The sequence below is a fragment of the Phycodurus eques genome, chromosome 6, assembly GCF_024500275.1.
Source record: "Phycodurus eques isolate BA_2022a chromosome 6, UOR_Pequ_1.1, whole genome shotgun sequence".
NCBI classification, from domain to species: Eukaryota; Metazoa; Chordata; class Actinopteri; order Syngnathiformes; family Syngnathidae; genus Phycodurus; species Phycodurus eques.
The window spans coordinates 20,193,992-20,218,024 of record NC_084530.1 but is presented as its reverse complement, the minus strand read 5'-3'; the positions used below and the strand labels follow the sequence as shown (position 1 = coordinate 20,218,024).

Sequence of the window (24,033 nt, the reverse complement as noted above, 5' to 3'; positions counted from 1 at the left end):
CCCTCAGTGATCCCGACTGTGAGGGGCACCGCTGCGAGGGGAACAGGTCTTACGAGCACCCGCCCTACGACGGTGAGGAGAGCCAGGATGAGGACAGCTGCTCGGAACACAGCTCTTCCACCTCCACCTCCACCAACCAGAAGGAAGGAAAGTACTGTGACTGCTGCTACTGCGAGTTCTTTGGACACGGCGGGGTGAGAGCGCAAGACAACAATTTGTCACATCTGTCCATTCACATACACATACCTAAACATCTTACACATACGTAAACATCTGTTCATTTGCATACATAATTTAAACAGCTTTCTTTCCACTCGCATACATACATAAACCTGTCTGTCCACTCACACACAATGTCATCTGTTATTCATACACTCAATTGACTCATTGCCACTTATAGAAAACGCTTGATTTCAGTCATTGCTGCTGAGGATGGACCAAGCAGTTATTAGGTTTAGGGGGGGCATTACTTTTTCACACAGGGCCAGGTGACTTTGAATAGTTTAGGTTTCAATAGTTTTAAATAAATGAACTCACCATTTAAAACAGCATTTTAAGTTCACTTGGGGTATATTTTTCTGATATTTACATTTGTATGATTGTCCGAAACATTAAAGTGGGGGAAACTATAAAAACATATAAGTATTTGAGAAAGGAGCCAATAAATTTTTACGGCACTGAATATACATATACACTAGGCTTTACAAGATCAGGATTTTTGGGGCCGATCACCGATCAAGTTTTTAAAAAAAAAAAACGATAACCGATCCCATCAGAAGATGGCACAATGTGTCTATTTACATGACTTGTTCATTTGTTGTATATACTTGTGTACTGTATCCATCCATCCATCCATTTTCTGTACATCTTATCCTCACAAGGGTTGCGGGCGTGCTGGAGCCCGTCTGTCCCAGCTCAAATTATTCTCTCGCATTTTAGACAAAAGTTAAAACACCAATGACCTCTAGGGGGCATTCCGGGATTGGCCACTGACGTAAGTTTGGGTCAAATCAACATTACAACATGACAGAAATAATGGGTGCTAACTTACTGTAATTAAATTACTTTACTGTAATTAAATTACTTTAATAAATACTGTTAATGACATGATTACGCTAACTTTGTCACTGTCCCAGCTTTATGGATGGGTGTTGTCCAGAGTTTGAGTCCGTTTTACCCTAACCACCCACCCCCCAACGCTGCGTTGCTTGAACGCGGCATGTTCCTCGTGTACATTCTTCAGGTGCTCGATCAAATGTGTTGTGTTGAAGCGTTTAGATGAAATTCCCCACGACGTACTTCTGTTGTGCAAACTTCTGTTGACTGCAAATAACTTACGTGTTGTTTGTCTGAGATACCGCAAAATAGTCACACACCGACGACGTGTTTTTTCACTGACAAGATTGAAAAAAACTTTGAGATAGTTACAGTACTGCGCAACAAGACACTTGACAAAGCTAAAAATAAACTAGATTTTGGATTCATACGCGACGAAGACGCGGAGTTAAATGTCTTGTGCGGAGCCGATCGATCACGACATTGGTCGGATCGGCAACTTATGACATGAAAGCCGATCAGCATAAAATGCTAATTATTGGCCGATAACACCGATCAGATCGGCATAAAGTCTATTATACACACACACACACATACATACTGTACATACATACTGTGTGTCTTTGATGTAAGTGTAGAATTGTTCCATTCATGCTCCCCCACCCATCACTTTTTACCTCGCAGCCTCCGGCGGCGCCAACCAGCCGCAACTACGCTGAAATGCGCGAGAAGCTGCGTCTGCGCCTGACCAAGCGCAAAGAGGAGCAGCCCAAGCGTGAGGAGCAGCAGCTGATGCCTGAACGCGAAGGCACAGGTGGCGGCAGTGGCGGCGGCGGCAGCAGCAGCAGCGGCGTTGAGGACCACCGGCGGGTGGAGGACCTGCTGCAGTTCATCAACAGCGCAGACAGCAAGCCAGTATCCAGCTCCAAAGCGGCCAAGCGGGCTCGCCACAAACAGAAGAAGATGGAGGAGAAGGCCCGCCAGGAGGCTGAGGCACAGCAGGAGGAGCAGCGGAGGCGGCAGGAGGAGGAAGAGGCGGCGCTCCAACGCGAGCTTCTCCGGCTGCAGGAGCTCCAGCAGCGACACTTAGCCGCCAAAAAGAAGAGGAAGGACAAAGCCAAGGAGAATACGGCGCCAACACCAAACAACAACCCGCAACCCCTCAAGCAGACGGCCCAGAACGTGCTGGACCACCTGCGCAACGGCAAGTCGCAGCTCCTCCAGAACCTCATCTGCCCCAAAGACCTCCGGCCGGAACCCCGACCCAACGGCGAGCGGGGCTTCTCTCACCTCCACAACCGCAATGCCGACGTCAAAGTCAAAGCCAAGCCCGCGGCCAAGCTCATCAGCTGCAATCACACTCCCGTCAAGAAAGATGCAGAAGTGCCCACGAACGGTGGCGGCAACCCCGCAGAGACCAAAGCAACACGTACCAGGCCCGTCGAGGCGCCCGCCCCTCCCTCGGCACCCAGGAACAACAACAGGAGCACCAGTGGGAAAAGGCAGCTGAAGGAAGACCACCGGCAAAGCCCGCCCGTGTCCAACCCCTTTCCCTCACCACCTCCTCATCTTCACCCTCATCTTCCTCCTCCCTCCCAGTCAGAACACACAGAGCAGAACGGTAAACCCCCCAGCGCAGAGTCCCCCCAGCCCAAAGGCAAAGCCAAGAAGAACAAGAAGAAGAAGGGGGACAAGATGAACACCTCCATAGGTTGGTGTCCATCTACTCACCCCCTAGATACACACATTAATACATCAATTAATTAAGATTTCCACCGATTGTGAGGAATGGATTAATCATGCCTTGAAACAGTAGAGGCCAAATTGAGGCCTCAACTTGTCTGCAATGATGGTCAGTCATCAGTCATATTTATAAAAAAAAAAAAAAAAAAAAAAAAAAAAGGAAACCTTTTACAAATTCTGCCAGGGTATGTAAACTTGTGAGCACAACTGTACATATATGCAGTCATACGTACCTCTGTCATATTGGAATGAAAGTGGAGGCTACACTTTTTTTTATAACCCCTAGGTTGCAGTGCAATTTTGGAATGAAAGTGTACAGCTTTTTCATAACCACTAGATGGCAGCATACATTTATAAAATGTGAAAGTGTTTTCCATTTGCCCCTATACCCATGTATAATGCGCACGATTGACTTTTGACAATTTTTTTTGGGGGGGGGGGGGTGCCCATTATACACGAGAAATTACGGTATTTTTGTAATTGTCACTATCGAATCTTTTTAGTCGATTCTCTGACGGATTATTGATAAAATAATCGATAATAATCGCCCCCCCCCATTAATACACAGAAAGAAAAAAACAGCAAAATAAAGCCCAGTGATCGTAAAAGACGGGATGCGGTGGTATTGGAATACATTTTGTGTAGTGTTGGTACTGTCTGCCCAAGATGCGGCAAAATTTTATGGCAGTAGTCTGATATCTGCAATTGTGAAAGATCAAATTTGTCTTGTAGTCTAATCCAGCCATAATCAAAGCAAAGAAAAAAAAATTTATATAGCGCATTTCATACACAAGGCAGCTCAATGTGCCCTTAAAGCAGATTAAAATAATTTTAAAACAAAGGAAACAAAACATCTTATAAACATTTCAACAAAACAACACTTTAAAACTGGAAGATCATTTAAAAGTGGAGATGCTCTAAAAAGCATGAGGAAAAAAGAAGAATTTTTAACCTGGACTGAAAAACATTCACACTTGGGGCTGACGTCACTTCTGTTGGCAACTTATTCAATTTGTGTGCATCATAACAGCTAAATGCTGCTTCACCATGTTTGCTTTGGACTCTCTGCTCCACTATTTGACCTGAGTCTGTTGATCTCAGAGGCCTACTGGGTTTATATTCCATTAGCATTTCTTTCATGTATTCAGGACCTAAACCATTTAGTGATTTTATAGACCAGTAGCAGAACTTTAAAATCCGTTATAAAGCTGACTGGAAGCCAGTGTGAAGACTTCAGAATTGGAGTTATATGTTCTGACCTCTTGTTCTGGTCAGAAGCCGAGCTGCAGCATTCTGAATGAGCTGAATGATGCTCTTCTTTTGGAGTCCAGTCAGAAGACCATTACAATAGTCAACTCTACTTGAGATAAAAGCATTGATTAGCTTCTCCTGGTCTGCTTGGCACATGCAAGTTCTGGATATGTTCTACAGATGGTAGAAGGCAGTTTTAGTAATTGATTTGATATGACTGTGGAAAGTTAGGTCAGAATCTATCAGTAGACCAGGGTTTCAGACTTGGTCTTCGGTTTTTAAAGAGAGTGAGTCCAGATCTTTACTAACAGTAATCCTCTTTTCTTTACTGCCAAAAACAATTATCTCAGTTTTGTTGTAGTTTAATTGAAGAAAGGTTTGGCTCATCCGTTATGACAGTGACACAACACCTCAATTGAACTGTAGTCATCTGGAGACACTGCTAGATATAACTGTGTGTCATCTGCATAGCTATGATAGTCAACATTTAGGCGTCCGTCTGGAATAAATGTCCGTGTGAAACATGGGTTCCAGCGGCGCAAACGGTTTACGGGTGGAAATCTTCTTTTGGGAGGGTCCTGGCAGAGCTTGGAGGCAGACATTTTGTGCCAACCTATTTTTGAAGTTGATTTAGCAGTTATTTTTCCCCTAGCCCTACGTGTAATGTAAAATAACAATATAACTTAAAAAAAAATGCTAATAAACAATAATATGCGTGTGTGTGTGTGTGTGTGTGTGTGTGTGTGTGTGTGTGTGTGCGCGCGCTTAGACGATGTGTTCCTGCCCAAAGACATAGATCTGGACAGCACTGAGATGGATGAGACGGAGCGAGAGGTGGAGTATTTCAAAAGGTAAGTGTGTATACGTTCACAACCCATTTACTTATGTTGCAGTAGTCAGAATTTAAAAAGCTACAATGAAGCCTTGAAGTTCAAACAAGATCCGTTCCATGATGCCATTTTGTTTTGGGGACCTTTTTTTTTCTTTTTTTTTTTTAAAATTAATCCCCTTTAGAAAATAAATGATCTCAATGGGAAATTCAGTTAGGAAAGTCTTAAGTTTGACTATCATCACATATAACACACGCATACATTTTTAACAGGCAACAGGTGTTTAAAAAAAAAAAAAAAAAAGTTAAACACTTTAAAACAAAGCTATGAAGGACCCAGACGAAGGCAATAAGTTAACCACTGTAAATGATGTGTTTGGTGACTTAGGAGTCCTCTCAGTTCAGTCTTTAAATAGCCCAAAAAAAATACAAAGCAAAAGCAAAATACTGAGGAGGTTGTGTGCATCTTTGAAGGCAAATGTTCTCAACATGGTGTCTTGCTGTAGCATCTTTCTCAAAATGGCTGACCTATTTGTTATTAATCTTGCATAATAATGTGTGTTTAGGTTCTGTTTGGATTCTGCTCGGCAGACGCGCCAGCGGCTGTCAATCAACTGGTCCAACTTTAGCTTGAAAAAGGCCACCTACGCAGCACACTGAGTCCAGTCCATCCCAAAAAACCAGCCCACCACGCATTCCCCTTTATACCTCCTCGCCACCAATCTACCTTTTACCCCGACTTTCTCTCCTGACGCTGCCTTGCTTTTTCCTTCTACACCCCCCCCCCCCCCCCAAATCTCCCCCACCCCCATGTTTGCCCCCCTGCTCCTCGATGGACCTGCTGAACTTGGAAGAAAAACAAAATCAAGAAAACTTTATTTTTCTCTTTTTTTCCCCCTACTTCGCGTGCTTGTGTGCTTTTCGTCAGCCATTTTCTCTGACTGAACAAGCCATGGTCTGAAATAATTACAAAATAATGGAAGAAAGATAATTATTATTGTTAATTAAAAAGCTGTATTTGACATATTGTGGCTTCTTATCACGTCGTTCCGCCCCTCCCCTAAGTACAGCGTTTCAAAAGGGGCTTTGGTCAGCTGCTGTCCACTCCCTTCGCACCCCCCCTCTCAGAATACTTGACAATTTTTTTTCCTTTATAGATTCTATTTTAAAAAAGTGAGTAAAAAATGTTTTCAGATGCATTTTTTTCCTGTTTTGTTGTTTTTATTATTTTTTTTTATTATTTTGCGTAGCCAGCTTGTATGCGCGTGCGAGAAAAAAGAGCTCGCCATCAAATTGGTCAGAGTGTCGATTGTATTAACACTGAAAAAGCTACTGGCTACTTTTTTTTTTAACATATTGTTAAGTAATATTGAATCATGTCTTTCTTTTTGAAAGATGGAATACACTATAGTATGGCAGGGTGTCGTTTCTTGTCTTATTTCCTGACATTTGCGTTTACAGTTGGTGGGGGAAAAGTAGCTTCTTTGAACGAAACTACAGTGAGCGGCTAGTTAGCTTAGCTTCACAACAGTCTGAGTTTTTTTAGGAGTACTACAGCACATATGTGCTTTTTTTTAATACAAATTTGTGTATGTCATAAGGGTAAAACTATTCTTTGCGGCTAATTAGCGTAGCAGTAGCCCAAACTTATTTTTGCTTAAATTCACAGAAGTCCTAGTTTTACTGAAGGAGCCATGTTTCTTAACATGTGCCTTTAGTAGACACATTTGTGTGCAAAGATATAATTGGTCTGGACATTTCTGTACATAGCACGAAGGTACTCCTAGTTATCTTGGCTTCGAAACAGCCACAAGTTTTTTGAAAGGTTGTTGACAAATATTTATGTCCTGTAACTTAATAGACACATTTATGTACAAAGTTAGCATTTGTAGGCACATTTGCGTACACATTTAGCATGATACTGAGCCCAACTCTCAGCTTAAGTTCAACAACCCTAGTTTCATAAAAGGAGCTGCATTCCACCATTAAATGCTTTTGGTCAACACATGGTTGTACACAGCATTTGTAGGCGCATTTGTGTACATAGGTAGCATGACACTGTACCTCGCTCTGAGCTTAGCTTTAAAACAGACATAGTCCCATGAAAGGAGCAGTATTGTTTCCAATCATTTATGTGCTTGTAGTAGACAAAATTAGTGTAGAAAGTTAGCATTTGTGTACAGTTAGCATGAAACTATGCCAAGCTGTTAGCTTTGCTGCAGTCCTAGTTTCCTATTTTTTTATGAAAGTAGTAAACTGTTTTCTAACATTTGTGTGTCGAGTAGACACACAAATTTGTGTGCGTAGTTGGCATTACACACTTAGCAGCCAATTAACCTAGCTTAGCAGCCCCTCCCTGTTAGCCTAGCGTTGCAATAGCCCTAGTGTTTTTTTTGTGTTTTTTTTTTTAAAGAAACAATACTGTTTTCTAAGTTATGTGTACTTAGTTGGCATTAAACAACACTTAGCAGCCAGTTAGCTGAGGTGGCCCTTATTTTCTGAAGCGTGCCTTTTAGTAGACACATTTGTGTATGTAGTTGGCATCAAATCCTTAATGGGTACTTAGCCTAGCTTAGCTTCACAACAGCCCTAGTTTTACTAAAGGAGCAGTCTTGTTTTCTAACATTTACATGCCTTCACTAGTCATATTTGTGTACATACGCTGAAATAAAAGTTACTTGAATTTACTTAATTCAAGCATGTCCATCAATTGCACATGATTAAAACATGCTAAACTAACATTTGAATATTTTTGAGGAAAAGAGGTTGAAGTTGTCAGTTTACATTTTAATAATGTGCAACCAATGTACATGATCAAATTACGTACTTTTTTAGTGTACACAGTTGCACATGATTAAATTTTTTAAACTCACAATTTTATTTTTTATGACAAATGGGAAAATTAGGTCAGTTTACCGCCTTTTAATCATGTGCAACTGAAAACGAAATCCGATTTTAAGTGTAGTTAGCATTAAACTAGGCTTAACAGTTAAGTTAGCTTTGCCACAGAATAGCTCGGAAGACTATTCTCAATTCAATGCATTGTATTAAAAAAAATACATAATTTTAGAAATATAAGACAAATATATATACATGTATATATTTTTTTAATCCTAATTTTTGTCATTCTGGCGTGGTATGCAGCTGCTCATAGTGAGTCACACCTTAGACTGCGTTTGGTAAGTCTACGTACAGTGCAAAGGGAAAATTGTTGTGAAATGAAGTACATTCCGCTCGCGTTCAGATGGTGTGAAATGAGGTCACGAAGATGAAAAAGATGATTTGCTGATGTCACTGATGTCTATGGAGCATCAGACGTGGCATGGGAAGAAAAAATCAATTGTGGCCACAATATAGATATAACGTGTGCACTAAATACTCATATATGCGTTTAATATCATTACCATGAACAACTTGGACATCTGGATAAGCAAATGGAGTCAACTTTAGCTAGAAACTGAAATATGACATGTCATCTTCCTTACCCTTTCCAAAGTAGGTGTGTTTGATTTACTTAGCCAACTGTCCAGGAATTTTATATATATATATATATATATATATATATATATATTCAGACCCCCTTAAATTTTTCACTCTTTGTTATATTGCAGCCATTTGTTAAAATCATTTGTTTTTCCATTTGTTTTTTCCCCCTCAATGTACACACAGCACCCCATTTTGAGAGAAAAAAAAGATAATTGTTGAAATTTTTGCTGATTTATTTTAAAAAATATATATATATATATCACACAGCCATAAGTATTCAGACCCTTTGCTGTGACACTTGTGTATTTAACTCTGTTGTCCATGTCTTCTGATCATCCTTGAGCTGGTTCTATACCTTCATTGGAGTCCAGCTGTGTTTGATTATACTGATTGGACATGATTAGGAAAGCCACACACCTGTCTATATAAGACCTTACAGCTCACAGTGCTTGTCAGAGCAAATGAGAATCATGAGGTCAAAGGAACTGCCTGAAGAGCTCAGAGACAGAATTGTGGCAAGGCACAGATCTGGCCAAGGTTGCAAAAAAAAATCTGCTGCATTTAGGCTTCCTAAGAGCACAGTGGCCTCCATAATCCTTAAACGGAAGACATTTGGGACGGCCAGAACCCTTCCTAGAGCTAGCCGTCCAGCCCAACTGACCAATCAGGAGAGAAGAGCCTTGGTGTGAGAGGTAATGAAAAACCCAAAGATCACTGTGGCTGAGCTACAGAGATGCAGTCAGGAGATGGGAGAAGGTTCTGGAAAGTCAACTATCATTGCAGCCCTCCACCAGTCGGGCCTTTATGGCAGAGTGGCCCGACGGAAGCCTCTCATCAGTGCAAGACACATGAAAGCCCGCATGGAGTTTGCTAAAAAACACCTGAAGGACTCCAAGATGATGAGAACAAGATAGAAATTGTTGGCCTTAATTCTAAGTGGCGTGTGGAGAAAACCAGACACTGCTCATCACCTGCCTAATACAGTCCCAACAGTGAAGCATGGTGGTGGCAGCATCATGCTGTGGGGGTGTTTTTCAGCTGCAGGGACAGGACACCGGGTGCAATCGAAGGAAAGATGAATGCGGCCAAATACAGGGATTATCGCGGACGAAAACCTTCTCCAAAGTGCTCAGGACTTCAGACTGGGCAGAGGGTTCACCTTCCAACAAGACAATGACCCTAAGCACACAGCTAAAATAACAAAGGAGTGGCTTCAGAATAACTCCGTGACTGTTCTTGAATGGCCCAGCCACAGCCCTGACTTAAACCCAATTGAGCATCTCTGGAAAGACCTGAAAATGGCTGCCCACCAACGTCCACTGTCCAACCTGACAGAACTGGAGAGGATCTGCAAGGAGGAATGGCAGAAGATCCCCAAATCCAAGTGTGAAAACTTGTTGCATCATTCCCAAAAAGACTCATGGCTATTAGCTCAAAAGGGTGCTTCTACTAAATACTGAGCAAAGGGTCTGAATACTTATGGCTGTGTGATATTTCAGTTTTTCTTTTTTAATAAATCTGCACAAATTTCAACAATTCCGTTTTTTTCTGTCATTGTGCGGTGTTGTGTGTACATTGAGGGGAAAAAACATATTTTAGTAAATGGCTGCAACATAAAAGAGTGAAAATTTTAAGAGGGTCTGAATACTTTCCGTGCCCACTGTACATACTTGGTGGCTGCTAGTTTTCTTTCCGTCACACATACAGAGAACGTATGTCTGTTGACACACACATGGTTATATAGTCATACACAATGCAAAATGTGCATGTCAATTTAAAAACAAATAATAATAATCCATTCAAAATGTAACCACGTTTACATAAATTATATGCAGTCAACCTATTCACATAAACTTATACATACAATATGTAAACATGTCTGACCATTCACATAGACACAACATAAATGTTTCAATAAATACATCGATAGGATAAATGGGAAATACTATAAATAGATGACCAATCAAAAAGGACTTAGGAGAATGCTCGACAGTCTCTAGATTGCACACTTAGAAGAAGTCTTGTGACGACCGGTCGATGACATCATACGCGACTGTACAGTCGAGTGTGTTTGTGGCAAGTCGTGATGCATGAGGAGGAAGTGAAAGGTCGCCGTGTGGTTGTTGCCTACTTCAATTGGCTCTTTGATGACATCATCCAATTGGAAACTGAAGTGACTCATGGCTCGTGTTCATTTGGCATGGAGTGAATGAACTCATGAGTCACTTGAAAATATGCAAATGTCAAAAAGTTTCCCTCAATCATTTTTTTTAATTGATTTATTTTCAAAGGTTACAAAAAATACTGCCAAGCAACCTGCAAAATATATAGTACAATAACATGCATAATTAAAACATTTGTCCATTCACATACACATTCCACGGACACGTCCATCCGTCAATACGGATACATCAACAGGTGTCAAACTTAGGGCCCAGGGGCCAGATCCGGCCCGCCACATCATTTTATGTGGCCCGCGAAAGCAAATCGTGCGTCAACTTCATGTTTCTTGCTAAAATAACAAAATGTCAAGCATTTTCTGTTACCAATGCCACATTTAAAATAATATTAATATTTGAATTTTTTTTTTTTTTTACAGGATTCTGATTTCAAAACTAGTTATTCATCAATTTGTTGTATACTGTATATGTAATAATATGAGGCCATTATACATTTTTATAGGTTCAGTCATATTTGGCCTCTGAAGGAAACCATAACTACGATGTAGCCCGTTACAAAAATGTGTTTAACACTCCTGGTATACATAATATAATGTAACCGTGTGTGTGTGCGTGTGCGTGTGTGGCTTTGTGTCTGCGTGCCTGTAACATGTGTTGTGCTCAAGACCACACTAGCCCGAGAGCATAACTCCCCAGGACAAGACCAAGACCAAGACCTTTGGGACCGATTCAAGACCAAGACCGAAACCATAAAAATCTATTTTAAAAACCATGGCAAGGTTGAACAGTAAAAGAGCATTTTCTCTTTAATTTAAATTTTCTTCTAAATACATTTAACAGCCAAAAACGGTGTATGCACCTCTTTCAAATCACAACAAATCTTAATTTTATTTTTTATAATAAATTATTGCAACAAAAATTTAAATCCTTGTATTTCAAAATGAAGATTTCAAGAAGAACTTGGTTGCATTTTGTGACCTAAACGTGCACTGTGGGGTCTCATCAAAAATCCAATTTAAGGCGGAATTAAAACTTTTTCCAGAAATATTCTTTTCAAAAGGCAAAATTCGATTTGCTGGTGTTTCTTAGAAAAGTTAGCTCACCTGTTTTTACGTTGTTCTCTCGCGATGCAAGCTAAAGGTCAACATTGTCCCCACCGTTTCAGTTGATTTGCACACCTGCAGAGTGTTTTCTTTTGCATGTTATTTTACATATGAAATCTTTGTGTTGGAGGAAGCCAAATTGAATTTTCATGGAGTTAGCGGACATGTCACTTTCGTACTTATGGCTCTCACTTTTCACTCCCGCTTGTGAGTGTCCCTCAATAGCAACGCTGCGGTGGTGGTGTGTTAGTCATGACACATGAATAACATGAATTCAAAGGTGTTTGTTGTCTTACCAAGTGCTTCCCCTTATCATCATTAATATTAATGAAGTTGAAGAAGAGGTCAGTGCTGGTCTTGACGGGAAATCCAAAGTCCGGCCAGTCGAAGATAAGACCAAGAGTCGGGTCTGAGACAAAACCTTCAAAATGTGGTTTCGAGACCAAGACCGGTCAAGGGACAATACTAGCCTGCGTGTGTGTGTGTGTGTGTGTGTGTGAGAGTATTAGTCTGTGTGCATACATGTATGTGTTTGACTGTGTGTATGCATCGTATCTCTGTGTGTGTGGAAATTCCCATTCCCAAGATTAAAGGTAGTCAGACAAAATGTCTCCCAGCCTTAGAAGTGGTTACAAATGTGAAGCACCCAAAAGTTCCCACAGCAGTCAAGTGGACGACTTAAAAGCATTTTTTTTCCAGTCATGCACTGTCTGGAAGTGAGCTGAAGGCATTGATGTGTGTCGTGTGTACGAGAGGGGTTGTACAGTCATTTGTATCCTGCGAGTGTAAAAGTGTCGGGGGTGTTTTTTTTTTTAACCATATGACAGGATAATAGTAACTGTTGTGCTTTGTTGTGCATGTGTCTCTTTGTGTGCTTATCACTAAACTGTTGCAGTGTGTTTGTGTTTATGTGTATGCATTTGTCTGTTCGTGTGTTTGTGTATGTAAGAGTGCATGCCTATGTCTTGTGTGTGTGTGTGTGTGTGTGTCTGCGTCCTACTTCCTGTTAGAGCAGGGGATGTCCAACTTCCTGCTCCAGCTCCACCAAACCCGTGACAAGTGATTCATGCAGTGTGTGTGTGTCAAACCGATACTACACACTGTGTCATCGCCACTGTTAGCTTGTTGTGCATTTGTAATGCTATACTAGTCGTCTTACAGCTGTTGTGTGTGTCACATGACCAGTTCAGGCGGAGAGAGGCGAGGGGTTTTCCCACCACGCGCATGTAAATGTTGCATGACACGCGATAGGGGTCACCAACCTTTTTGAAACTGAGAGCTGCTTTTTGTGTACTGGTGAATGCGAAGGACTACCAGTTTCACACACACTTCTGAAATAACACATTTGCTCAACTTAACTTTATGTTACTATTCATTAATGATATTCATTTATGTGAAGACTAATGATGTTAATTTCTCCCAATTATCAATGATGATTTAACGAGCCAGGAAACTCTCAATATGCAGCACATTTACATAAATCTCTGCAAACGTTTACATTTCCAACTGATCAATTCTACAATTCCGAGGAAATCACAATGTCTCATTACTAGGGTTGGGCATCGTTTGAATTTGATTGATTCCGTTTCCAAACGATTCTCGATTCCGATACTTTTAGGGGGCTGGGTCAAAAAAGTTTGCCCGGTTTAAATATAGGGTGTCAAATTATGAACATCCATTTTTTTAGCAACCCACGGCATTGACTAACTTGAACATTTGACTCGAGGTTCTTTATAACCAATATCAATATCAATCCTATGAACTAAAAGGCAATGTGTGTGGAACTAACCCAATTGACTTAATATTAATTAATTGTTTCAGCTAAAAGTTAAATATAGAATTGTTAAAATTATTTGGAACTGTTTCATCACGTCAAATGGTTTATATGTGCAGGTTTTAAGCTTGTAACCTTTTATTTCGAAGTGTACGCACCAGAACTCAGCATTTTGGCATGAAAAGTAACTTCACACGGCACCGGTGATTATCATTTTTATCTCTTTTAATGGATGGAACCAAATGCTATAAAATGCTGATTCCTTTCCTTACCCACCAATGAGGCACAAGTTAGTGTTTGTGATACAGTGACGTTTATGTGAATTTTGTCCCATTTCATTGTGATGTAAAGTTGCTACGGTGACGTTTTACCCCAATGTTAAGCTTTTCCCCCCCAACGGCTCTTACGTTGGTTTGAAGACTAAAATAAAAGCTACAAACCATCAGTGCACAAGTGCAACCAACCTTGTTAGCTGTCTCAATGTTTGCATAGATGTATTTTAGTTTAACTCACCCAGTTGACTGAGCTTCACTGAAGCTCTGCGTGGTCTCGGCTGAGACTCGGCGCGCGTCAGATGCTACACATCGTGAAAGCCTCCTTTGCACAATATCATCTTATTCCAAGTGTGGCACTGAGGCGACTGGTCATTCATTTTAACAAAGTTAAGACACACTTTTGTTTGCCGCCGCTGCTGTTGGGCACGAGCACATAGTGCACATTCTTCTTCGTTGGTTTACGCCGCTCCGTCATTGTTTTTGCCACTTCTTCTTCGCGGCTGGAGGACAAGGCATCGAAACTGGGAACCGAAATTGTTCAATTTGAACGATTCCGGCAGAACCGGAACATTAGTCCCGGTTCCAATCGGTTCTCGATGCCCAAGCCTAATCATTACTGATGAGCTAGGGGGGGGGGGGGGGATTTGCTCAAATCTATTTTATGGGTTTCATAGAAATCATATTTTCATAAAATTAAAAAATTGTCATGAAAAAATATGTCTGAATAGTCTTCCAAAAGGTCTGGTTTCAGTGACCAAAAACACATCAGGATTTGAAATCAGGCGAGTTCATACAGATGCCACCCACCCAAAAAGTTTTTTTTAAATAAAACTATTGAAAAGTGGAATCCGGCGGCCGACTGGTTAGAGCGTCAGCCTCACAGTTCTGAGGACCCGGGTTCAATCCCCGGCCCCGCCTGTGTGGAGTTTGCATGTTCTCCCCGTGCCTGCGTGCGTTTTCTCCGGGCACTCCGGTTTCCTCCCACATCCCAAAAACATACATTAATTGGAGACTCTAAATTGCCCGTAGGTGTGACTGTGAGTGCGAATGGTTGTTTGTTTGTATGTGCCCTGCGATTGGCTGGCAACCAGTTCAAGGTGTACCCCGCCTCCTGCCCGATGACAGCTGGGATAGGCTCCAGCACGCCCGCGACCCTAAGTGAGGAGAAGCGGCTCAGAAAATGGATGGATGGAAAAGTGGAATCCGCATCCCAACATTTAATGGGTTTTGGCTTCATGAAAATTATTTTTTAACGTATTCCTGCAAACTTAACACACAAATGTAAAAATGCTCAGAAAGAATATTCAAAGCAAAGAAAAACCTTTTTAAATTATGAAATTTTCATTGTGGCCATTTTCCATTAGGGGCAAATTTGTAAGTGCCCCATCAGTGAACAATGACAATATCGGACAGATGATCATTTATGAAAATATTTTATTATAAAAATAGAGCATCCGCTCGGAAGGGGTGGACACACACACCATATACTCCAAAATCAGTTTCTTGGCATACATTGAGTTAAGTAAACACATTTCTGTAATATTTATTTTATATTAAAATAATCTAACAGTATAATAATATGTTATGGCTTTTTTGTATTATAATAAATTATGAATATATTTCTAGCACCAAAAATGTTGTGATTCAACAAATGGGAGGAAGCTTATACAGTTTGCATCAAAGTACACTGATAAAGTCTTGGGCCACCATTACATTGATTGTTTTAGCAAAGCTATTGTGACAAATGTTGTTCGACGTTATTCAAATTGGACAGTCAGTGACATTTTTGACAAAAATCTTAAAAATTGAATGGGTTTGGTAAAAATATTTTTGGGTGCAATCCTGCAAATTTACTAACATTTATGAACACAAAGGTCTTAGCGTTTTATATAAAAATAATAATATAAACGTCTAGTTTCAGTGACTGGAAGAACAAAAAAAAACATTCCGATTGTAAGTTGCTAAAATGTCACAAAGTGGGGTCAATAAAGGGTTTGCAAAATTAACATTTCCTACAAGTTTTGGGCCTGAAAAAAAAAAACAATATTGGAAAATCATTGTCCAAAAACATGTATAACTAAAGAATATTTTAGCTCCTTGCTAATTTGTGAATTCTTTTTTACATAATGCTCTTATGTGCTCTTGTGCTTAACGTTTCAATGAACGAAAATAAAATATTCCGATTGCAAGGTCCGTGACATTTTAGACAACTGTCTAACAATGTCGACGAGTAGGGGGAAAACGATTGGATCATTGGATTTCCCCCCTCAGAATATTGTCAAAGGTTGGATCAAAGCAAATGTACTCTTCTTGTTGCTGAAGTTCAGATATTTTTTCTTGTTTTCCAAAAGCAAAAAATTGACTTGGGAAGTTATGCTATTTGGCTAACGATATGTACTTGTCACCAAGATTGTGCCAAAACAATATCTTTATATAAGACATTGCACAAAAACAGTGAATAGGGATTTCAGCGAATAATGGATAGGTTCCCCCGCAAAAAAAAAAATCGTAATTTGCCTATTCGCCGATGCCAAACTGTGCCGTGGCCAAAGACTTTAGCGTGTTACCTGAGCTAAAGTCTTAAATGACTCTCGCTGATAAGGTTCAGCGTAAAAGTTATTTTGTTCAGGTTGAGGTATTTCATGTAGTGTGCAAAGGGTCCTAGTCGTGCTTACAAGGTGGTGCTCACAAGGTGGCGCACTCCTCACAGTGGTTGAGGTACTGAGCGGCGTTGTCCTCGCTGAAGATGGCCAAGCAACGCGGACACTGCAGATCCGACGGGACCTCCGTTAGGGCCGTATCCTGCGGTACCCCCACCGCCGGTGGGGGCTCCACCACGGAGAGGGCCGACCGACGCTGCGTGTTGGTCCTGGCCGCTAGGTGGTCCCCAACGTCCCGGTGGGGGCGCCGTGAGGACGAGGATGAAAATCGGTGGCCAATGTGCACGTGACACAAGGGGACGTCCCTGGTTTCTCGGCTAGCTCCCTGCCAAAGACGTTTGATAAGCATTAGCATGTTGCTAACGTGACGATTAAATACAAATTGGACATCTTTTTATGAAAATGTTTGAATGTCTTGGTTCTGATATACATTAAAAAAAATGACGTGACCAATTTTGCTCACCCTCCCAACTTACAATTTATTTATTATTTTACCATTTGAATAATAAAAGCAAGTCAATGGAATCTTTTTTTTTCTTCTGAAAAGTTTGCGTGATCCGAAAAGCATATGACTTCCGCATTATTTTACATACTATAACTATTTTCCCATTGGTCTGGTTTCCACAGGTAAAAACTAAATCTAATGTGCTTTATACATAAAAAAATAACATTGAAAAGATATTTCCGAAAAGTCCAGCTTCTGACACAAAAAAAGACAAACCAAAAATTTGACAATAATTTCCAAAATAGTTTACGAAAAAGGCGGTTTTCCTGATCCCCCAAAAAGTTTGCGACTTGCCCTTTGCATAGAAAATTTTAGTAACCTGAAAATTATCGACAAGAAAAAATAATTCCTCAATATTTTCCATAAACTTCAATTTCCATGACTTACAAAAAACTTGCACTTTACATTAAGAAAAATGCCAAACAAAACAAACCTGTGAATTATCCAAAACATTTTCAGAAAGTTTTTGTTTTTGTGACGAAAATGTTTACAATTTGCGTTTTACAAAAACCTGAAAAAAATATATATATTTTAAATATTTTCCAAGAAGTCCACTTTCCATGACTAAAATAAAATTCTACGACTTGCGCTTTACATTAAGGAAAAAGCAAGAAAACAGTTTTCAGAAAAACGGTTTTAGAAATATTTTCAAAAAAAGTTTGTTTGCCATGACCAAAAAAGATTTCCCCTTGCCCTTTACGTGCAGAAAACAAACCTAAACATTGTTGAAAATATATTTTAAAATGTCTGCCACACATTTTGGCAAATTGTTGGAATTTTTGCAAATTACGTTGCAAAAGCGGTTTCTGTAACCAAAAAGTAAAAAAAAATAAACATACATAACACACAAACCTGAAAATCATTGTGAAAAAAAGATTTTGGAAAAGTCCAGTTTCAGTGACCGAAAAACATATTAGCCAAGTGGCAAAAAACAAAGTGGAGGTGCATGGGCCATGAAGTGTTAGCTGTTAGTCAGCTGTTCACCTGTTTGTGTAGCTGCTGCTTCAAGTAACGAATCTGCTCCTTGAGGTCTTGAATGCGTCCCTGTGCTCGCTCCCGGTCGGCCCGCTCAGACTTAAAATCCTCCGTGTAGATAAGAACCTAAACAATCAATCAAACAAACCAAAGCTAATTAAAAAGATTAAAACAAATCGGCCACTGTCAAAATCATTTTGTAGTCGACGAAAGGCAAAAAAGAACAGAAATGTAAATTATCACAATTTACCGATCGACCTCTACTTTCTCAAAAGCTTTTATGTTTAAAAAAGTTCAAAACATTGAAAAAAAAAACAACAACAAAAAAAAAATAAGACCGGGGGTCAATGACCGAAAACACTTTCACAGTTTACAAAAGGCAGAAAAGAACACAAACTGTGTTTCCGTAGAGCTTCAGCTACCTCAAGCACTTTGACATTACGTTTTGTAAAATGTTAACAAACGTAAAAAACAAAAACAAAAGTTCAACTTCAAAAAAAGGTAAATTAATTTAAAAACGTTGTTTAATACTTAAATAGTAAAAGATATATAAATGTAAACAAATTACATTTTTGGGGGGGGGAATGAACAGAAAGTTTACAATGTAAAAAAGGTTTAAATCCATTAAAACAGCTAAAAAAAATTGAACGTGAAAATGGAACAAAAAGTTAATTTTAGTCATACCCTTTTCATCTATTTTAATTATCTAATTTTGGCTAATTTCAAGTTTTGAATATGTATAGTTCTATTGCCCTGCTGCTTCCATTACCATTTTTCAGGTTTATGCACCCCCCAAAAAAAATTATGTGATTACTAATATATATATATATATATATATATATACACACACACACACTAATACCTCTGTTCATAGATTCAATATTTGAGATTTATAGTTTTTAAAACTGTTACATTGCTTATTTGATGATGGACTTGTATGTCTTTGTTTTATGTTGTAGGGTGTTTTTATATGCTGAGGCCAACTATGGAAATAAGCCCTCTGGCTTTATTGTGCTTTTATCGTCACTAATGATACGTGACCGTATGGCGATAAGTGCTATTGTGCGCTTTTCGGCGCTATCAACAAATAAATCACATCAAAAATAGATTTCAAAATGTTTTTAAAATGTTTCCAAAAGTTACAGTAAAAATAGATCAAAAGTAAGAAAATGTTAAGAATGTTAAATTAAAAAAAAATAATAATTGCAACCATAGAAAAATGCCAGTGTCAAGCTAGCATCAGGTTTTCCATGACTTAAAATGATTTTGCAGTTGCTAAAAGGCTCCCCTAAAAAATATAAACGTGCATTTTTGTTTTCAAAATACCCGCAGTCAGCCATCTTGAACGTTTACACAAAAACTCAAAAGAAACAAACCAAAATAACTTTTTTTAAATGTAAAGATGGTCTTTGACATAAAAAAAAATAATTAAAAAAAAGCCACTGCGAAGCCAGCACCGACCTGCTGTTCCAGCATCTGGATGCGTTCACGGTCTTTCGTGGGGCCTTCCTGGGCTTCTCCTCGAAGCCTGGCGCACTCGCTCAGTTTGTCTTGCAGCAACCCATTGAGTCGGGAGATCTCTTGACGGAGCAAGGTGGCGCTGGCCGAGCCTAGCGAAGGAACTAGCGGCGTTACCGCAACGCTCTTGATGCGCTGGCACAGTCCTCGGATGTAGTCCTCTCTGCTCGCGTCGTACTTCTGCCACTGCGAGTTCAGACCTTGGACCTGCGACCACACGTTGGTTGGAAGGAGTTTCTTTTTGAAGTAGATGTTTTTTTACGTGCATTTTAAAGTTTGTTCTTACGTAGGCAACACGCTGCTTCAACTGCTGATTCTCCTCCTCAAGTTGGCGGATTTGTGAGTTTGTATGTCTGTCGGGTGACTCGGGCAACTATATGGAAATAAGGGAGGGTTTTGGCATTAAAATCTGAATTTGGGCTTTTGTCTTTGCTTGTGTTAGCATTATGAAAAATTGCTGGCTGATTTACATTAAACTCTGAATCCACAATTTTTTTCCGTTTTTTATTTGCATTGTGAAAACTTGCTAGCTGGATTGCATGAAAATCCAGATCCACAATTTTTTTTAATTTGTTAGCATTGTGAAAAATTCCTATCAACTCCAAATCCAGGATTGTTATCTTTTCCTTTTGTTAGCATTGTGAAAAAATGCTAGCAGAGTTATGTTAAAGTGCGAATCCAGGATTATTTTGGGGATGTTTTATTTTTTTTAAATTGAACAGTTTAAAATTAGCTAGCTGGATTGTGTTAAAATTTGAATCCGGAATTGTTTTTAACCCTTGAGTTAGCACTGTGTTTTTACGTAGCTAGTTAGTTTGTGTTAAAATCTGAATCCAAGATTTTTTTTATTTCCCCCCCCCCCCATTTTAGTTAGCATAGTGAATAATTGCCTGCTGGATTGCACCAAAGTCTAAAACTACAATTTATTTCTGTGTTTTTGTTAGGATGGTTAAAAATTTGTTTAGCTGGAATGGATATTGTATTGTAAGGTACTCTGGCATCCTGCAAGTAATTGTGATATTAGCGTATTTGTTGGCAAAATATTGCAATCACATTGTATTGTTTCATTACTGCACAACCGAGCCTAACTGAAATATTATTATTATTGTAAAATATTAGTTAGTTGTGTTGACAAAACATCACAATAATATGGTGCTGTAATTTACTTAGCAATTCCCACCAGTTTTTTTTTTTTTTTTTTTTTTTATCATTCGTTAAAATGATTTTATTTGAATTGTAATTTGATCAAACCAAAAAAATTTGATTTAAGTCAACCGTAGTAAAAATTATTCACTTTTTTAAAATACAATTTTAGAGAAATCCTATTCAATAGTTTAAGTAAAAAGTAATTTACTCCTATTATTTAATTGACTTCTAATCCTCTTTATTATAAACAAAATATCAAGATATTGTATGTTTCTCTGCAAATCTCACCATTAATCGTGATGTTATCATTGGCAAAATATCGCAATAATTTCGAGTTCGTCAATGTTGTAAATAAAATGCTAGTTATGAGTAATATACTGTGTTCCTCTGCGAATCTCACCACTCATTGCGAATATTATTATTGTTAGCGTTCATCTGCAAGTCTCACGACTTACTGTTGATATTATTGTTCTTGTTAGTATATTGTACATTTCTCTGTGAGTCTCACCACTAATCATTTTATTGTCGTTATCGTTAACATATTGTATGTTCCTCTGCAAGTCCCACCACTTATTGTGATATTATCGTAATTAACATATCAATTCCTCTGTGAGTCTCACCACTAATTATTTTAATCGTTATCATTAACAGAATATCGCATGTTCCTCTAAGTCTCACGACTTATCGAGATATCGTTATTGTGAACATGTCGTATGTGCCTCTGCAAGTCTCACAACTTCTCGAGATATTAACATTTCTGTTAAAATAATATTGTATGTCCGACCACTAATCGTTTTTATTCTCAAACTATCGACATATTATACATTCCTCCGCAAGTCGTACCACTAATTGTTTCTTATAGTTATTGTTGGCAAACTATGGCAGAAGCCCACCTGCTTAGCGGCTTGCTCGCCCACCTGGGCCTCGCCCCCCTTGCTCCTCTCAAGCTTGGCCATCAACTGGCAGCACACCTGGACGGTGGCACCCAGCTGGCCCCGCAGCTGCTCGGCCTCTTCAGCCAGCGAAGTGCACAGTACGGCCCTGGTGGCCTCGGCCGAGCGCAGCCGCTGAAGCTCCAGCTCCTTGTCTGGATCCACATCCAATTTCCTGTCGCTCTTGGAGTCGCGCTTGGCGCTCTCCAGCTGCGCATCCTTCTGACGCAGCTGCTCGCTCAGCCTCTGGATCTCCTGGTTAGACCGCGTACAATCAATATGTACCCATTAAATGCAGCTTCTTATCATTGTAGAACAAAAACATTGTGATAAAGAGTGGAAAAGTTATTTGGAAATAATATATTTTTGTACGACAATTAGCATAAATCAAGACAATTCAGTCCCTGTTTAAGGATCATCCATCCATTCATTTTCCATATCGCTTATCCTCACTAGGGTGACGGCCCTAGTGAGGATAAGCAACCGATCCCAGCTATCTTCAGGCGAGAGGCGGGGTACACCCTGAACTAGTAGCAAGCCAGTCGCAGGGCACATATAAACAAACCACCATTCTCACTCAACATTCACAACTACGGGCAATTTAGAGTCTTCAATTAACCTACCATGCATGTTTTGGGGATGTGGGAGGAAACCGGAGGCGGATGTGCGCTTAACGATCAATTAAAATTTTATTTTGACAATCCTGACTCCCAAATTATTTTCCAGCGACCATTTTGGGCCTCCAACCCACAGCTTGAGAAACCCCGCTAACGCCAATTGCCATTGTTAGTTATGATAATAATTTCAATAAATAAAACAAGTGTGTACGTCTGCTTGTCTGACCACTTTCAACTCAGTTTCATTGCTCTTCTGCTTCAACTTTTTGTTTTTTTTAAATTTTGACTTCTCAGGTTTTTAAATTTTCTCTTGGAGAAAAAAAAAAAAAAAAAATTGCTCAATACAATGTGACTATAGTCAGATAACGATTATATTTTTATTTTTTTATATATATATGATTTTATATTAAAAATAAAGAGACTATTCTTGTCGGACTAGAATTTTTCTAAAAAAAAAATTCTTTTTTTTCTCAATAAAGTTGACTTTTTTTCTAAAATTTGTTCTAAAATAAATGACTTATTCTTAACAAGTGACATTATTCTTGTCAAATTATGATTCTTTCTAAAAAATTATGACTTTATTCTTGTCAGATAACTTTCATTTAAAACAAATTTAAACTTTTCTCTCAAACAATACCACATTTATTTTTGGAAAACAATTGAGTTCCCACCCACCATTTCCCCCCAAAATATATTTCTGCCTGATGATCATGTTTTTTAAATTATTTTCTTGTCAAATTGTGATGTTTTCTTAAAAAAAAAAAAAGATTTTATTCTTGTCATATTATTTTTTAAATAGATCTTTAAAATGAATTCTGACAAACAATACCACTTTTGGTTTCAAAAAGTACAACTTTATTTCAGAAAAAAAAGTGATTCTTGTTCAATGACTTTTTTTTTTCCATTTGAAAAAAGTATAAACGTTTTCTCTAGAAAACAAAATATGAAAATTATGCCCCCCCCCCAAAAAAAACATTACTGCCACAATTCATAAATTTTATTTTACAAGTAACGTTAAACAAGGAAATTATTGCCTGCTTAACGATCAATAATAATAAAAATTTTATTTTGACAATCCTGACCCCCAAATATCTTCCATTCACCCATTTGTGGACACCAAACCACAGTTTGAGAAATCCTGCTTCAGCCAATGACCATTAGTGATGCTAATAATAATAATAATAATTAATAAATAAATAAAAGCTAAATAAATTTAGCTCAATATGTACCTCTTCTTGTCTGACCACTTTCAAGTCCGTCTCGTTGTTCTTGTGCTTCAGTTTGCAGATTTCCTTGCACAAACCTTCCAGCAGAGACTTGGACGGCCCGACCACCACCGACTGGTTGTCGCCCACCGCCACGCACAGCCTCTCGTGGCCGGCCAGCCTCGCCTTGAGCTCGGCTATGATGTTGTCCTTGACCGCCAGCTGCTTGTCCAGGAGCTCCATTTCCTGCCGGCTCTCGTGGTACAGCGTGTTTAGCGTGCTGTAGCTCCGCTTCTTGTCCGCGTCGGCTGGCTCCATTTTGATTTTTTTTTTTAACGTATTTCGTGACTTTAGTAAAATGTTAGTAATCCACCATTTGACAGTTCCCGAGCCGCCTTTCACCTCTCGAATGTAGCCGAGGAAGGCGCACTGTTGTTAGGGCGGTGTGGCTCCACGCCGTCGACGAGAATATAACCGGGCCGGGGATTTCCTGGGGAACTTCCCCGCGGACTTTTTGGAGATTCGTCAAAGTGAGCACTGTGTCCCCTCGCAGACTCACCGTCTCCAAGCGACATAATTGGGACAAATGTTGTTAATTGTTTTCTTTGAATGTATATCGGACTCAAGAGCCTAAAAATCAGAATTAATGGCGAGAAATGTATGCCAGCTAGCTAGCTGGCTGGGCTGCTGAAGGTGGTGCGTTCTAGAACTGCGGGAAACCCATGCATTTCAACTCTCAATTTAAAATGAGACAAAAATATATTTATGTGTGTGTTTA

At 39.4% G+C, this 24,033-nt stretch overlaps 2 protein-coding genes across 4 annotated transcripts in view; one reads left to right on the top strand and one right to left on the bottom strand.

Moving 5' to 3' along the window:
* The window catches only part of fam193a (family with sequence similarity 193 member A), a 36,294-nt gene extending 29,272 nt beyond the window's left edge, over window positions 1-7,022 (top strand). For all 3 annotated transcript variants that reach the window (XM_061680054.1, XM_061680053.1, XM_061680051.1), the window contains 4 exons: window positions 8-194; window positions 1,741-2,767; window positions 4,820-4,901; window positions 5,446-7,022. In XM_061680054.1, the coding sequence (XP_061536038.1) occupies window positions 8-194; window positions 1,741-2,767; window positions 4,820-4,901; window positions 5,446-5,539 (1,390 nt within the window). In that variant the 3' untranslated portion in view covers window positions 5,540-7,022. The remainder of the gene's footprint in view (window positions 1-7; window positions 195-1,740; window positions 2,768-4,819; window positions 4,902-5,445) is intronic.
* An 8,092-nt stretch (window positions 7,023-15,114) lies between these two features.
* On the bottom strand, window positions 15,115-23,949 carry tnip2 (TNFAIP3 interacting protein 2). Its single transcript, XM_061679599.1, has 6 exons — window positions 23,280-23,949; window positions 21,395-21,688; window positions 19,642-19,728; window positions 19,299-19,562; window positions 17,847-17,963; window positions 15,115-16,682 (listed from the first exon to the last, which is right to left on the bottom strand). Exons 1-6 carry the CDS (start codon window positions 23,571-23,573, stop codon window positions 16,383-16,385), a joined length of 1,356 nt encoding a protein of 451 aa, XP_061535583.1. The 5' UTR covers window positions 23,574-23,949; the 3' UTR covers window positions 15,115-16,382.
* Window positions 23,950-24,033: the final 84 nt, after the last annotated feature.

Excerpts from the sequence above, each read along its gene's own strand:
- tnip2 (XM_061679599.1), bottom strand. The coding sequence starts at position 23,573 with ATGGAGCCAGCCGACGCGGACAAGAAGCGGAGCTACAGCACGCTAAAC. Across the intron at positions 19,563-19,641 it reads TGAAGCAGCGTGTTGCCTAC|GTCCAAGGTCTGAACTCGCA; the intron begins GTAAGAACAAAC and ends GTGTGGTCGCAG. Across the intron at positions 17,964-19,298 it reads TCCAGATGCTGGAACAGCAG|GTTCTTATCTACACGGAGGA; the intron begins GTCGGTGCTGGC and ends TTGATTGTTTAG.